The 17,893-nt window shown below is 37.0% G+C and overlaps 1 protein-coding gene across 12 annotated transcripts in view; it reads left to right on the top strand.

The window, feature by feature from the left end:
- The window catches only part of CAMK2D (calcium/calmodulin dependent protein kinase II delta), a 160,335-nt gene that overhangs the window by 79,692 nt on the left and 62,750 nt on the right, over positions 1–17,893 (top strand). For all 12 annotated transcript variants that reach the window (XM_082052000.1, XM_082051995.1, XM_082052001.1 and 9 more), the window contains exon 4: positions 12,442–12,496. In XM_082052000.1, coding sequence (XP_081908126.1) covers positions 12,442–12,496 — 55 coding nt within the window. The remainder of the gene's footprint in view (positions 1–12,441; positions 12,497–17,893) is intronic.

Raw genomic sequence — 17,893 nt, 5'->3', positions numbered from 1 at the left:
AACTAAATAAATATTCCTCTAATTCCAGATGTGATACCTGTTGTGATTAAATTAATTGGTGTGCACCATTGGTGGTCATACTGCATAAAGATAGCTGCGTGTAGATCTACAAAAGTGAAACCATTTCTGTTTGCCTAATGTTTACAATTGCTTCACTAAAAAGTACAACTATATTTATGACAACTCTCGTGTTTTAAACTTCCCTGTCTTGTAGAAAAGATAATCATACCATTCATGGTGTTCATTGCAAATTTGAAAAACTTCAAGATCACACCAATTTCTGTTGTCCACAAAGATAATGATTAAATATGTTTAATCTTTCATGACCCACTTGCTCTTTGTGACATTGCGTGATCATTTTTTAAATTCCTCATGAATGTAGTTTGTTTACAAACATCTGCTTTACCGAAGTTTACTGATCATATTCCACCAAAGTGACTGGGAGACTCTTCAAAATGGGTTCAAGAAAACTTTTCAGTTTCATTTTTTTTCCCTATAATATATCTGCTTTACTCAGCAAATGCCTGTTACATCAAAATGCTGAAAATACTTCCTTTAACAAAATCAATGTTTGTATTTTAAATCAGTATTGGATTTTGGTGAGGTTTTTTTGTTTTGTTGTCTTTTTGTTTTGTTTTGTTGTTTGTTTCTTTTTTGTGGACTGAAAATTATTTTTTAGTATTATTAGTGAAATGACAAATTCAATATATTTTGGGGGAAGAAGTGGGGACGAATGTCGAGTTTTCACTCAGCCTTCAGAGAGGGAGGGGTGCATAATGTTCATTGTAGCTTCACTGATTCAATTAGGGTAAATTTGCATGCAGTTTCTAACAGCAAGATAGCAATTTACAATGCCTTTAATATATTAATCGGCTTATAGAGCTCGTTCTTCAACCCTGCTGCATTTCCATAGTGTTACAAAGTAGGTAAGTATAATAATCTAAAAGATAATTGTGGGGAGAACAGCTTCATGCTTTAGTTATGTCCAGCTGCCACTATTTCCCATTTTAATACATTGAGGCCTTTGTTTTCCTAAAGTATTGAGAGACCAAAAAACAATGGCTGTGTATATAAATACTACGTTTTCAGTATTCCCATTGGTCAAATCAATAGTTCAGATTATCATAAATATTCTTTGTTAGGATAGTTATATAGTGATGGTCACGGAATTTAAATTGCATACAAGAATCAAATTATTGCTCAGTTATTGAAAAAAAAATCTGACATAACTATTGATTAATATTGTCTTTTTAATTCTTCAAGCTATCACAGTCCTAATCAACTTTCAAATGGAGAATTTTACTAAATTACCTTGAATACAGAGTCATTCCCTTCTGGTTTTACTTGATGCATTTTTAAAGCTTATTCATTAATTTCTCATAGTAAATGTTAAAAAAATAAAATTAGATGTTTTAGGAAATCTAGCTGTAGTAATTGCTGCTACTGATTGAAATAACTTGACCTAGGTTTTCTGAAAGTGACTGTTACTCAGAGATGCCTTAAACACAGAGCTAATTGCTTTGAAAGCATTGTCTAAAACTGCTCGGTGCATGCCTTACCCCTTTAAGAGAGTTTCTAGTGGAGTAGGTGACATTTCTGTGTTACTTCTTGAGTCCTGTCACAAGATTACAACTTTCTGCTTTTCGTTTAAAGTATTTAAAGTAAGTGCTTTGTTTTCATAAGCTGATGCCTTTAAATAACTTAGGGCCTAGTCCTCCTGGAAGGGAGGCATTTAAAAAAGAAACATATTTCTCTGTGTGGTCATTATATAAGTTGTTCGTATTTCTATGTTTAGTGTATTTTAAGAGAGGAGAGCCAGGAAGGAGGCTGTGTCCTGCCCAATGGTTACAGCCCCCTACATATTGTTTACATACATCTGTTTTCAATGGTGACCACCACTGTAAATATTAAAAGAGCCATAGCCTAATTTTGACAATTACGTAATTTTGTCTGAGGTTCTATGTTCTTGTGACGCACCCAGAATCTAGCTGAAAACTTTCTTCTGGCGCATTTACGTTTGGCAAAAGTATCTATTGAAAAAGATATAGAACTATATATTTCCAGCAGGGATTAATACTCTTTTGCTTGTCTAATTAGGATGTTAGATTCTGGGTGTTGAGTGGATTTTGTTCAGTTTTCCGTTTGATCTTTTCCCTCACTTCAGTTTCTTGAATTGCTAAAATTCTGTACGTTGCTTCATAACGAATTTTGGCAATCGATGAGCTGCCCATCTACTGTGGCAATTTTGAGATCCCTGATCTACAAAGAAAACTGACTTTAACATGAGAACTAGGCCATTCTTTTAGAAAAGTCAAGCAAATTACATTCCCTCTCTTCGAGTACGCTGCGTGTTCTTTAGAACCTGTTAATTTTAATTAACGTAACATCTCTTTGTTACAGCTTGTCCTTTTCTTCGTTAACACTCCGTGAAATTCTTGTGTAGATTGTCATAATTCCTCTTCTTACATGTTCTGATAAATGCTAAAATGGTTAAAAAATGTTAATGCAGAAAGCATCAAAACTGGCAGTTGAGGCATCAGTTTGCTCTTAGCAAAAATGTGTGTTGGACTTTCTTTTAATCCATGCAGCTATCCTCATAAGGCTTAATCTGATGACATTTGTAAGGCTTTTCATTGTGTTGTAAAAAGTCTTGTTAAACTTAGAAAATCAGGGCTTTTACTGCAAAGATGAATTAGTTCAACCTGAAATGCAGGATTTCTAGTAAAAGACAGGATTATACACTAAATGAAGACATAAGGTGTACATTTTAGTACTCTGTTCTTTTTTTTAAAAACAACTATGTACAATTTTGCTATTTTCATATCTGAATAATTAAGGTTTGTAACTCTAGCTGTTCCTTTTGACTTTGAGGATATAGGCTATGATTCCACAGTACTCTTCTGTGCGTATATAAATACATAAATGCATACACACATGTGTTACGGTGTGCTAAAAAGCAATACAAATCTGTTGGCTAAAAAAAAAAAAAAAGAGTCAGAGTAGTTACAACTACTCTCCCTGGAGAGTATTAATACAGAATGGTATGTTTTGGAATGCCCATTTACTTTCTTTTTTTTAATTAGTTAATGTTTAATTTTTAGCAGCTAGATTTCTGATGTTTAAACAGAATCACTTTCTGTCTTTTCAAAACATCTTTAGTCAGTGCATAGTGCCTGAAGCATGGGTAGAAGCCAGGCCTGAGGGTCTGTCTGTGCTTGTGTGTTACTGGCAAAGCCATGAGAAGCTGCCTTTTTAGGGTGTTTAGTAGCTCAATAAGCCTCCTCGGATTGCAAAACGTACCTTTTCTGAAGCATTCTTTCTTTTTCTCTCTCCCTGACATTTCTTAAACTGTCAGTCTTCATCCACCAGGAATGAGCAAGAGTCTCATCATGCCAAAAGGGCTCGTAATGTGGGGCCATCTGCTTTGACATCCATACCTGGATTTACTTAATCACGCTTCAAAATTGGGTCTTTTATCTACTTTGGCAAATATATTTTCTTCTGCGTAGCAAGAGTCTTTTACCAAAGTGAACCGTTTGGCAAACTGACTTCTAAGCGTGCAGTGAACTTGAGGGATTTTAATGAAGGCGGTGAATGTAAACATTCCTGGCATTTAATCAGAATACAGAAGTTTATTGTGTGAGAGCCTTGATGGGGGAGGATTTTGGTCACAAATGAGTATTTCTAGAATATATGGCATTTTGTTCATACTAGTTAACACTGTTACAGTGCCTTGGGGACAAATGCAGTCTTTCCAAATACTAAATTGGTTCATTATTTTTCCTGTCATTTTTCATTATACCAGGACACATGCAGTTTAATAGATTTTTTTTTCAAGTTGTTGACCCTAAATAACTGAACTTGCACTGCAATAAAAAGTTATCTTTTGAGTGAATTTGGAAGCTGTATAGTTTTCATTCGCTGTTGCTGAATATAGAGCTGTTAATAGCATACACAGCACTGAGGGCTTGCATAAAGTCATTTGATGATAGCAAGTATTACAGTATACTGCTTGTGTGTCTTAACAGCACGGGGGAGGATTATTTTCTTAGATACACAAAGCATTACTCTATGTTTAAGGTCTATCAGAAATCAGCTGCCCTTGAGCATTGCTCTACTGTATTAATCTTACCAGATTAGCCTTTAAGTATTTCAGATTGTTAGGTAATGGTTCTTATTAATATTTGCAAAGTTATTTCTATTATACCTGAGAAGCTTTTTTATAGAGAGCCCCAGGCTTTCAAGGTCTCAGAAGATTAGTATTATAAGTGAGTAAATACAAGCTTGAGGAACAATCTAAGCTGTAAAGGTACTGCCTACATTTCTGACTCTGAGGTCCTGAAACGTGAGCAGGGGACAAAGGACACTTCCCTCTACACAGAGGGCATTGCCCATCACCCATGGCAAGAGCCAAGTGCTGCTCAGTGACTTGGGCATCCCTCCTCTTGTGGCTCAGCAGATCAGGGAGGAGCTCGACCCCCACAGCTGCCTACTCGGTTTCTGGCAGCAGAAATCCAGTGCTGAGTACCTGAATATTCATCCAGCTTTCTTGGTAGGTTTGGCTGATATCTATAATTGGTTGTTTTCAGGGAAGCATCTAAGCTGCACAAAACAGGAGCTGTAGCCACAGCAGTAACTCCAACTCACGCTTAAGCAGGGTTGTTTTGTATTGAATTCAAAGTCTGGAGCCTATAGTCATGACTGTGTTATGCACCAGTGATTTAAGGAGTTTGGTGCTCTGCAGAGGTTTTTTATACCGTGCATCAAAAGCGAGAAAGCAGCGACAATGATGGAAAAATGTGGAACACTGAGGTACAATGAGGTTGCAGTGAAGATGGGCTTTTTGAAGGAAGCACATGTCTGATCAGTGCAAACAGCAGCACTCCTGAGCAGCGATTCTCAAGCGTTTGCATCTGCAGCTCTGCTCCCATATGCAGTTTTGTGCTTATCATGTTTAGCCTGGGATCTAGATTACAAGCTATAGGATGAATTTTGACTTTGTTCTCAGGTTTTAGCACTGCTGTAATGACTTCTGCACTGGTATCCATGTGAGTTTCTGATGAAGTTCTAACAGTAACTTTATTTTCCTTCCCTCATCACCTTTGGTTTATTTAGAAGAACAGGAAAGATGACAAAGGGTGACTTTGCAGAAAGATCTGAGTCCTAGCAGTGTTAAGCCACTGTAGATCTTCTCAGCTAAGCGGTTTTGCTGAGTAAGAGGCAGTCTTTGTGAGTGACGATAGAGTAGAAAATGCTTATAGAAAAGTGTTTCAAAATAGAAAATTGAATGGGTCAAATATCACCAAAAAACATACCAAGTTAAAACTTTTTAGGTTTTGTTATACCTCTCTATTCTCAAATGCAACAGTTTATTCCATAGCTAGTGGCCAGGAGGTACCAATTCACAGAAAACCTGAGATTAAATTAAGTCATTCCATTAAGTTCTTTCATTAAGTATTTTAAGTTCATTTTTAAAAGTTGTTGTTTGGTTGGGGGGGGGGTGTGTTTGGGTTTCTGTGTGTGTGTGTTTAGTTATCTGCATAAGATCTGTCTGCATAAATATTTGAATACACTTCTGGAAGTGAAGTGAAATGAACATGGAGGGAAAGCAGATCTGTCCCTTTATTTCACTTTTCTTGCAGGAAGGCAGGAGCTTGAAGAAATAATTTTCATATTTCAGCAAATACAGCATGCACTTTCAAACCGATTTAAACCTATACTACTGATGAACAACCTCTACAACTTCCTAACAATGCACTAATTCGAGACATCTAGCTTCACAGAGTTACAGGATAAATGCTTCTGGGAGACCATGGATTTTAATCTTTAGCACCAAAGGGAAAATTACTGTCTTTGAGAATATTACCATTAGCTATGTTATCCCTTGCCATGCTCTATTCTTACACACGATGAGTGGGATTGCATAGAATGTGTCTTGTTTAAAGAGTGGCAGTTTGACATCTCAGCTGTTGCTGTACTGACCATGAACCGTAACTTCTGTTTGAGTTCAGTCTTCTCAAATGTTTTGTTGTTGTAATGTGAACTAATTCACATACCAAATTTATCAAAACTATCACTTCAGTGGTTGCACAAAAATAAATGCATTTGGCAATAGTTTTTATATGTGATTAGATATCTTTATCCTAAGGAATTTTTATCTGGCTTTATCTACTGTCCGACTTGTTTCATTACCTGGAAGAATTTTTTTTTTGTATTGAAAGGATGTGGAAAAATATTAATTTGATTTATTCTTTTAAAGACAGAAATTCAGAAAGGAGATAATAAGGTTGTTTTGCCACTATATCAGGCTGTTTGCTTAGAACAGACAGAAAATATTACAGTTAAGCACAAAAAGTCAAAGGAGATCATTTTACTTTTCAATCTGATTGGAGCTTGCCCACACTAATGGCTAAATGCAAAGCTAATGAAGCCGATAGTCCTCCCATAAATTATTATACTGATGATTATAGAGTGGCGATTGGAAAATATTTCAGATGATAATTAGTGCTGAAGACAAAGGGAAATATTCCTGACCTTCTATGGGCTTATAGCATTTCTCCAAACGCAAGGGCTGTGTCCTCCCTGAATTCCTATCAGAGATTTCAAATGGTTTGCTGAAGGGCAACAACTTTACTGTGAAAGGTTGTTAAACACCTTCTCTGTAACCTGCTGGAGAAGAATGACTATAGTGCTACAGCAGGCAGGAGGGAAAAAATAATTAATCTTGTGTCATTTCTGCCATATAATGTGTTTGTTCATGCTAGCTCTCATGAAACAATTAATAATGATTAGGTCTAACTGTAACCTGTTCAAAAAAGACAAATGGAACTGTTTCTGCTGTTGAATGCTTTTTGTGCCTCTGGAGCATACGTTACTGATGTGTGTGCAGTGTGAGTTACTGATGGGAGTTCTTATATTGGATGGAATAATCTTTGTAATTGCTGCCTTTTGGTTTGTCATGCCTGAATCCTGCCTGATACATGTGTATAAAGAAATACATGTGCTTGAAAAGAACACATGAATACTTTTTGTAGTGAATCACCTCTTAAACTTTGTGAATAGCTTCTCAGATTGTCAGCACGACATCCCTTTTCTTTCCCAGTGAAAAGCGGAGTTGCAGGCAGAATGCAGCACCAGAGCCTGGGCCATGCGGGGCTGTCGTGCACCCTCGACTCTGGGTTGTCAAGCTGTCTTGTCTTCATCAGAGATTCTTCTTCTTTACTTGTGCTTATGTGGGATTTTCACCTAGCGGATTTACTGGCATAAAAACTGTATCTGAACTGACCGAAGAAGCCAACATAAGCACTTGCCAAAAGGCAGTTTTAATCTTCCCTGGCTGCTTCAGCGTGTTTTCCTTTCCAGAGACAATCAGGGCAATATGATCCTGATTCAGAGGATTTGTTCCATCTCACTTCTATGATTCAGACATTTGGGAGGAAAGATGAAGAAAGAATGTGATCTGTGAAGAAAATGTCCCCACAGACAAGTCAGACTAAAGTTTGGCTAGTAAGGAAATAACCAGACCGAGGAAAAACATTGTCCATAATCTCAAATCACAATCCTTTTGTAGTAAGAAGGGAGCTATGGTTCTGTTGTGACGCTGAACCAAGAAGCCGTCTTCTAGAAAAGGATGTGACAAAGTGAAAGCACCTCCCATTTCAGGCATGTAGTGAAGCTCTAGAAGCCCCTTCACGCGGTGCCATGCTGGTCTGCTTAGTAACAGCGTTATGACAGATGACTCTATCCAAGCTAAAACTGGTACTCCTCGCTCTAGTTTTTATACACTGTGTGGTGGTGTGCAAGGTATTTATCTTCTCTGACATAGCAGGAATAAGCTACTGATGTGTATGGAGCTGCTGATACCTATATGTAGTGGCTGTAATAATGTGTCTGTTATAGTCTGTGTAAATATGAAGTATTTATCACAGGGTTAAATATAGTTATTCCTAGCAGTACAAGTGGTAGACACAATTATTTAAAAAAGAGAAAAGGGGTTTGTACTGCCTCGAACCAATGGCAGTGAAATGGGCGTTATTCTTCTCCTATGACTTTATGGCTTCAGGGCTGCAATTCTAAAACTGCTTTAATGACCATAGGTTTGTGTTTTCATTCTTATCTAGGAGTCGATTTCTCATAAATGCATATAAGAAAGCCGTTCTCACAGCAGTTATTAAATAATACAATCCTCTGCTTCACCTGGTTGCTAGCAAATCCATGCTGGTGCAGTAGAGGGAATGAACCATAAAAACTGAGGAAGTATGAGTATGAATATTGGCTGTTGCTTGTTTCGTAGCCACAAGCTGAAACCAAGACTACCTGTTTTTAATACAAAAGTAGTATAATTTTAAAGGTGCATTTAATTTCTAAATTTTAAGGTTTAATACTTTGTTTTAGTTCTCTAAAGCTGTTTCAAAAATCTGGGTTGTTTTAAATACTTCAGAGCTCTTTGAAAGCGGTTGGCAGCTAATGTGCTGCCTCACCAGAAGTATTTGGTAGTTCTCAATATCCGTGCATGATGTGGGAACTCGAATATGAAGGCTTCTGCCCATCTGAATAGAATGCTGTTAGCGAGCTGTGAGGAGAGGAATGCTGCTTCAAATCAAAAAAGAGAGTTCACAGAAAACTATGCTTCGAGTTCTTATGAATCTATTTCAGGAACAGACAGTTTCTATCAAAAGGTATAATTTGCTATGTATTAAATTTTTACAAGTTGTAAACTTTTTTTGGAGAGGCATATGCAAAACATACCAAATGCACTCCAAAAATCAGTATTTTAGGGTTCTGTTGCATCTCGGTGACATACCAAAGGGTCTGTAGTAAATCCCACTGCTAATTTCTGAGCATTCGTTCATGAGTAGTATCTTTGATGCTACTGTGCATAGTGTACTCAAAAGGCAGAGGTTTTAGGGGTCTCTGTTCTGAGACAGAAGTTTCAGGATACTGTTTTAGACTAGTACTTGGTGTTTCGTCCCACATGCGGTGTACTTTAAGGACGAGACATTTGGGGGTACTGAAATCTCAACTCAAAGAACACAACCAGCAAGAAAGTTGGTTTTGGTTTGTTGTGGGTTTTTTTGGGGTGGGTTGGTTGGCTGGTTTGGGCTTTTTGTGATGTGGCTTTTGTTTGTTTGTTTTTGTGGGTTTTATGTGTGTGTGTGTGTGTTTTGGTTTTGTTTGGTTTTTAAATACATGAATAACTAAAGACAATAATAAATAATGTATACTTCATTCCATAAAGAGACATTGAAAAGGCACTAGTAGAAAGATCTGGAAGATTCCTATTTCTTGCTGTTCCTACACTGTTATTTGATTAATTATTCTTCTAGCGTGCTCCATTTTTTTAGATCAATTTTATACAGTTTAATATTTACACTATTTGATTCCGATACCCTAAAATATATATCCCTCTAATGTCTATAGATAGGGTATGTTTTACCACAGCAGCAACATACTGCCTTGGTCTTTTGTGCTTAAGGCTTGTACTTTGTTAAAACTAAGACAAGTCTAGAATATAGCACCAGCCAAACCCACAAATTCTGATTTAGACCTACTTGGCTCTTCTGAATCATCACGAGCTCCAGGCAGCGAGTCAGCCAAGAGCTGCTTTTCTCTTCAGTATTGTGTAAACACAAGATGTTTCCCTGGGCTAAATATTATTAAGTAAAAAAGTAATGTTTATTTGATTTTATTTTTTTTAATGTCATGTATTGTATGAAAAATAGCAAGTACATAAAGCCACCATCTGGGGAAATCTGAAAATCCTTTTGTATTACACTTTCTTCATCAGCTGAGTTTTGAACATGAAGCAGTTTTAGAGTACCCTGACTTTTTTATTTTTATATTATATATATTTATATATATATTTATATTCTATAAATGATCATGATTTGGATCAAACAACGGACAAAGCTTCCATGTATTGTGGGAAAAATTAGCTTTGGGAATTGCCATTTCATTTAAAGTAATTGAGAAAAACCACACAAATTAATTCATAGGTCTACCATGATGCAATTTAAATTCTTAAAATTCAAAATGAAGGTTCTGCAGCTGACTAGTACATTCTTGGGGAGAACTTTAGATACGGACACATAGGTGTATGTAAACATTCCACGGGGTTTTAATCATTAGGATGCTGTAGGCTTGTTGGCTGTGACAAGCACTGGAAATGGTAATGACTGCTTTCTAGACATCACATCCTTTTGCTTCTAGCACGTCCTCTCCCGTGCCTTACCTCTTTCCAGATGCTGCTCTTCACAGTGATTCAGTGAGAGGCAGGTACCTTGCTGGGCTGTCCCACCTCCAAGCACTGCTCCTTTGCTCTTCTTGCCCATCCTTGCTGTCTGTAGGTCTGAGTATCCGTGGCCAGGGGGTGGGTGCTCCCCATCCCTTCCTTTTACTCTTCCCGCTGTGGTGTTGGTTGCCACTGTGGAAATTCAGCATAGATCAGCAGGCATCAGTCTGCTGGGAGATTTCTCTCTTTGTGACCCTTCGCCATTCATGTAGTTGAACTGGATGACAGGTAAGAGATTAGAGGGAAATACCTATATATACGTAATAGAAATATGAGCAGGAATACAGCATATTCCCTTTTTGACCCCACTGAGAAGTGTCAGTTAAGAGACAGAGGCTAATGATGGAGCTGGTAGCTGTTTGATGCAGACAATTATTTTTTTTTTTAGAGAAAGGAAAGTTTTCCTTACGGAAGGCTGCCAGACTTTCAGTCAGAGCTTTATTTTTGTCAGACAGATGTGGTTTGTGATTCTATAGGCTTTAGGTCCTTTGTTTCTCATCCATATTCCTTCCAGCCAGCATACCCTTCACCACTGCCACACACATCAGATGCAAAGCAAGAGAATTCCTTCTTCACATGATTCATTTCTCTGAGCAGCTTCACATGCGTCGTCTTATAGTTTGAGGATTTTAGTGATTTTAGTGATCTGCTTTCATAAATGAACACAAAACTTTTGAAAATGAAGACCAGCATTTAATAGAATGTTTTCAATTGAGCTAAATATGAACTTGTAAAAAGAAGCTTGCCATTCTCAAAATTTCTTCTCTTCCTACATTGATCTTTAACTGGCCTCCCAGGCAGAGACATTCCACCAGGAAAATATGCTGTTGATGGATACAAGGTCTGAATGAGTGCATGGAGTCAGTATTTTATGGGTTCTGTCTTACAGAAATATTAGTAGACTCAGAATATATATATTTTTTTTTGAGGCTGTGTTAAGAAATGCTTAAGGAGTCATAGTAGGAAATGTGGGCTTAAATTGTTCTTCTAGAAGACTATTCTCGATGGGGTAGTATGGATTTGGTTGTTACCCAGTTGTCTTTATTTGATAGCGAGGGAATGAGCAGTTTGGGTTTGGTTTGGGGTTTCTTTTTAAGGGAATGTGAATGTCACACCCAAGTTGTTTCATTTCTCCCGAGTATATCATTATGAAAATGTGATGTTGCCAGTGAACAGAAAGCTGGCTTTCTAAGGGAGTAGTACTGTATTTTTATGCTGTTGCAGCTGACTGTTAAAATTAGTCACTGTCTTGGCAGTTAACTTGTTTAAAAATTTGACTATTTTATCTTGAATAATACAGAAGTTCTTATGAATACTCTAGGTTCTACAGACAGTGATTTAATTTTTAATTTAAGTTCCTTTTTTTAATGATTAGTTAAGAAAGAATTTTGAATTATTAACTGAATGTGCACTTTTGCTTTCCGTTTATTTTAGTATGGTTGAATGCTTTTAGTTTGCCATGATGCTTTCTCTTTCAAAATCAGCATCTATTGTCTGAGTTAACATAGCCCTTGAAGTTTGTTGTTCTGCTGAAATGTGTGATTAATTGTGCAGGGTTTGTGGTTGTGTGTTGTTTTGTTTGGATTTTTCCTCTCCCCATCTTGTTTATTTACAACTTTTAAGATGTAATGCTGCTGAGAAAATAGTTGTCTGACATTAAGAATACTATTTAAGATAATAAAAATCCAGTGACTGGAGACTCCTGCATGTGCTATTTAAAAGATTGATTGGAGATTCTGCCTAGGAAAAGGGGAGTTGAATCACACTAATACAATATATAAAGATGAAGTCTGTGCTTTTAGTACTTGTTTAGTCATGATTGAGCATGAAGAGCAAAGGCAAGGTAGGTGTGTGTGGCAGGAAATGACTTTAGCATTCTCCTGTGGCACCTTTAAAAATAACTGTACAATAAGCTGCTCACACAGTCTTTTGGTTTCTTCGTTTATCTCACCTTATGAAAAAGGCGATTCTGAGGGTAGAGAATTTTAAAAAAACACACAAAATGACCACAGATGACGACACACACAGATGCAATACCAGCTCTACAGCAGAATTAAAATCTTCCCTTCTCCCCCAAACTAAAAGACAAGCATTAAGACATGAAAAAGATGACTGATGTTTATCTTTTTTTCTTTTCCCTCTTTCAATAGTGCGGCTTCATGACAGCATATCAGAAGAAGGATTCCATTACTTAGTCTTTGACTTGTAAGTATGTGTTTTGCATATATTTAGCATGTTGGGGATGTGGTATTCGAAACTCTTGAGATGTAAATACAAGTTCAAGAGATACATGCATGATTCTGCTGCAATGAGTCGGACTAATAGATATAAACAGAGCTGGAAGGTCAGTAACATATTTGGTCATTTGCATGTAGAAGAACTGATCTGTAAGCATCACTGTAAGAATTCCATATTAAAAACTTCAAAGTAGGGCCACTGTTGAAGTAAATTTTAATATAAAATGTAGCTGTGTCAGTCAAAGTTGCATGATATCTGCCAAAGCTAAGCAAACATATGACTTGGAAAATAATAATTTGCTGCAAGCCAGTTGTCTGTAAGGGAAACAAACATGTTGAGTAGTTTCTCTACAGAAAATCCTCATTGCTGGAATGAAAGGTAAGCCTGAGGCTCCTAGAGGGAAAGACTTTTTCAGTAGTTTATTCCTGTTTTATATCTTACTCATCTATAGAATGTTTCACTTTGAAGCCATTCAGAATGTAGAATGCCCAGCATATAGAAAGTTTCCTTTTTATTTCCCTTTTTACTGTTCATGTAGTGAGTGTGTGTGTGTGGAACTTGTTTCTTCTGGATGCTGTTTAGTGAAAGAAGGGATGGTGACAACATGAACTATGTGTCTCAGGCTCTTAACTGAAAAACACACACTGATGTTCTTCATTCTTCCCTGGGACAGGTGAACTCTTCCACTCACTTAAAAAGTTACTGCTTTTGGTTCTAGGTATGGGCAAACATTAATGGTTAGGAATTGTCTTGTAAAACTGACTTATTTAAGTAAAACGAATTGCATCAAGTGCAAATTTTTCCGGGGCCACTCATGAATTCAAAAAAAGACTCCCCCTGTTTCCCCCCAAGAGGTTTCTTAGGCTTAATGTGGTTTTGCTGCTTAGAATGAGAATACTTTATTTCACGTAGAAATGTGAAATAGCTCATTTCTAAGCGTATAAACGGAAATATTTGCATTCAGCATAGGTAAGTCAGAACCTGGATCTTCCACAATCAATTTTGTGCTTTCATGTTCAGATTACATTCTGGGTTTTGTTTTTTTTTGGCTTAGTTTTTTTAAAGAAATTTGCAAAGACTTCTTCAAGACTAGATTTTAGACTAAAAATACAAAAATATTAAAATCTCTGTCTGCAGTGAAGGCATTCAGAGTTCAGTACTGAAATCCTAACTGCGCTCAACAGGAATTTATGGCTAATTTGTGTATACCTCAGTTAAGTGTTCTGACTGATAGCTTGGAAATGGCTCTAGGGCACAACATGCACGCTTGTCCTCTGACATGCACTGTTTTCTGTTTCACTTGGTTTTGGTTTGTTTTGGTTTTTAAGGATTACAAAGAAAATCCTTCTATGTGGAATTGAAAAAATCTTAATCCTGAACATTTCTAAAAAGTGAATGCAGAATTCTCTAGCTCTAGGGACATGATCTCTTTTGTAAACTGGTGGCATTTTCATCTTTCTATTTTACTACTGTACTGTTAGAAACTGTGGCCTACTGTAATTGCAGTTAGTCCACTTTTGCCTTAAATTGAATATATAATGCCAAACATATCTCAGGAGGTCATGATTGTAATGTGAACCAGAAGGCATTTGAACAACTTCAAAGTTGTAGATACTAGTATCTGTATTTCATTAGTAACAAAATAAATAGAAGCCTGTATTCTGCAATAGAAATTAATACCTAACCCAATGATACTGAGGTGGCAGAAAGCTCAGTTGGACAGGGAGCATTCTGCACTGCCTGGAACTTCTCGTTTGCCTGTCAGTCTTGTTCAGGACAAACATATGAACAGACTCGAATGTATGCTGTTCATATACAGCACTTTGCATGGTTTTGGTTTTCATCCTCTTCAAACAAGTAGGGCTGCAACATATACATACAGCTTTTAATGTTTTGATCATGTGGTTTGGGTTTTTCATCAAAATGAATTATTTTTCAAAAAATAAAATGTCTAAATGATAGAGGTAGTGACTGTGCTGCTTGATAGTTGTCTGTGGAAAAGTGTCGTGTTGCTTTCTTGAAGAACTTTTGTCTAATTAGCAAGGATGGCTGTTCATATCTAATTTTTGATTCAGACTAAGAAATTATTACTTTAATGCTCACTAATACCATGTATTAGTGAAACTTCATCTTTTACCGCAGTTAGCATGGTTAGTGGCTTGTTAAAAAGCGCATAAAAGATCTGCCACCAAAAAAAAAGCACCATATGAGCTTCTTTGACATGAAGGCCAAGTACATGCTATATTTATTTAATTTTTATTCAACAGTAGCCTGACTGTGTTGTAACACTGTCACTCCACCTACACATACCATCATGTCATTATCCTAATGATTTCTTTCAGACTGTGTGGGATTCGGTACTACTGCATCTTTAGAAATTTCTTTTAGACTGCATCCCACATCAGAACATGAAGAGGAAGAGTGCTTTTGCTCTGAATAGGGAAAAAACCAAATCATTGTCACTTTCTATTTTGAATTCCTAATAATCTCTTTTGAATCAATGTCATAGAGATGTCTGCAATCTGGTGGAGAAGCCTGTTGCTTCTCTTGCATAGCTCAGAGCTAGCTGTGCTTTTATCTGGTCAAAAAAAGAGATGGATTGCATGAAGTTTCTCACTCCCCTTCCTTTACTGGTTAAGGCAATTGTAGTTAAGATTTGTGTCTCTCCATCAGCCCATTTCAGTTGCTAAGCACGAATGAGATTGTCTTCAGCATTAATTATGTTAGATGAGTACAAATCCAATCAATTCTGTCAGTATTAATTGCTGTATCTGAACGGAAACAGCTGTAGCACTTGAAGACTCTCTTGTGCAACTCAATGAGATTCGCTTTTTTTCAGTGTCTCCCATTTTTTAATGCACTTGATGAGATGCAACAATTTGTACATTTACAATCCTGGTGTTGCTGTTGAATTCCAAGTGTACTGTATAGGAGAAACAAAAATAATAATAATAATGAACTAATTGCAGAACAATCATTGCGTAGGGTAAGTGCCTGAACCTTTCTTTTTCAGAAGGAGAAAGGTCACAGATAAATGTAAAAAGTATAAGGCCACTGTAATTTTGTAAAACTGCTTCCTCACACCATCATTTTGAAAGCCATTTAAGAAATAAGAAAGGTGAGCAGGGGGGAACATCCCCAATGTGATCATCAACAGAGGCTTTTTTAGCTAGATTTGCTAATTTGGGGTTTCCTTTTAAATATATTCTTATATTTGTAAATTTTAATAATCAGTTGGATATCATACATAAAGTGAGTAATTTTGTATGTGTCATTACAAATGTTTACACAAAAAAGGTGGCATTTAATGCTGTAAATGCAGTAATTTGTTTTAGTGAATATAGAAAGTGAGTTGAATGGAGTTAAAAATTCCTTCTTAATGTACCTCTTCTGAGATTAAATAGAAATAGCATCCTTTGTACTTGGAATCCTTCTGGTTGCCCCCTCTGCAGTTTTTATGAAAGACATATCTGGTGCAGAGGGTCTTATTGTTTCTATATGCTGCTTTTACTTCTTTTGTTTGAACAAACCCGTGTACTTTATTTGTTGCCATTTCAGTATACTCTTCAGAAAACTATGAAGGAATGATAGTAATTTGTGAGATTCAGTGGCTTTTAATTTGTACCCTGAAATTTACTAGAGCTGTCTTGTAATGAAATAGGACCTCACCGAAGTTGACACTATATCTGTATCAGAAAGGCATTGAGATCCATTTACGTCTCTTTTTAATCTTGTGGCAAGAAAGCAGCTTGGCAACTGTTTATGTAGCTTTATAGTGCAGGACCAAAGTTTTTGTTAGTATGGGGTTTTTTTGTTTTGGTTTTGGGTTTTTTTTTGTGTTTGGTTTTTGGGTTTGTGTGGTTTGTTTGTTTTTTTAATTTCATTTTTACTTTTCACCCTCTGCTTTATGATCCTCACTTACATAGTGCATAGCCTACCTGCATATATAACTGTACTGCTAGTTGTCTTCTGAGTTAAGTACACAGACTAGAATCTGTGTATGATTCCCTCTCTGTGTCAATGGTACAATGGATCAGGTTTGCATTATTTTAGCCTAAAAAAAAAGTTTTAACAGAAGCAGCAGGCAAGCAATAGGCAAGTCCTATTTTAATGTCCTTCTGTAATTTGATTTCAGAGATCAGCCTAAGTACTTCAGTTGATATAGCAACATATCCAGGGTTCTGATTTCAGTGCACCTCTCAATACGAGACAATTCAGTGCTCCTGCTGGTTAACAGAGCAGGATCTCAGAACTAGACATTCTCCGAAAAGTACATCACGCTTTTATTCAGGTCATGGCCTTCGCTAGGCAAGGAGGACCTCATAACTAAGGAACTCTTCTATTAGTGGAGTTTGTATTCATGATAGGTATCTCTGGTCCTTCCCTAGTCATCATATTTCATAGTTGACAATACAGGGTGCAATGGGGAGGCATCAAAATCCACCTAGCTAAATGACATCTAATAAGGAGAAGAATGCTCTGTAGACACTTGGGTATTAAACTCTTTGTAGACTAAAAATAAGTGTATTTGTAACTGCTCTGTTCTTTATTTATAAAATCAGTCAATAATATGGGTTGGTAAGAATCCTTAGAGGTTATCTGGTCTTGATCCCCCCCTTAAACAAGGTCCAGTTGCATCAGGTTGCTCAGAGATTTGTCAAGCTTGGAACATCTTAAAGGATGGAAATTCCACAACTTCTTTGAGCAACAAGTACACAGTAAATAATAACTATAACGATAAAGGAAGAAAAGTCCTTATACCTATTTGATATTTCTGGTGTTTCAGCTTGTCTGTTGCCTTTCATGCTGTCTCTGCATATCCACCCATTAGAGCAAGGGTGTCTGACACATTTTCACCGGGGGCCACATCAGCCTCATGGTTGCCTTCAAAGGGCCGAATGGAATTTTAGGATTGTATAGATGTAAGAGTAGTTATATTTATACAGCCCTAAAATTTCATTCGGCCCTTTGAAGGCGACCGCGAGGCTGATTTGGCCCCCGGTGAAAATAAGTTTGAAACCCTGCATTAAAGGGTTGTAGAGAGCAGTGAGATCTCCCCTGTGTCTTCTTGTCTTAACAGTGAGCTAAACCAATTATCTCAGCCTCTCCACATGCCTCCAACTCTGTCTTAGTGGACCTCCATTAGACAGAGTTCAGTATGTCAATGTCGTTCATGTAGTTCAAGCTCAAAGGGGAACACAGTACTCCAGGTGTGATCTCACGACTGCCAAATGCAGGGGAAGAATCTCTTCCCTCCACCTGCTGGCTGTTCGCTATCATGATGCAGTTGACCTTTTCTGGTGCCAGGGCACATTGCTCATGTATGTTCAAAGGCCACTAACGTGGCTGTAATGATTTTCTCAG

The sequence above is a fragment of the Streptopelia decaocto genome (genome assembly GCF_964273445.1).
Source record: "Streptopelia decaocto genome assembly, chromosome: 4".
Taxonomy (NCBI): Eukaryota; Metazoa; Chordata; class Aves; order Columbiformes; family Columbidae; genus Streptopelia; species Streptopelia decaocto.
The sequence above is the reverse complement of the archived record's forward strand: the minus strand, read 5'-3'. Positions and strand labels throughout refer to the sequence as shown.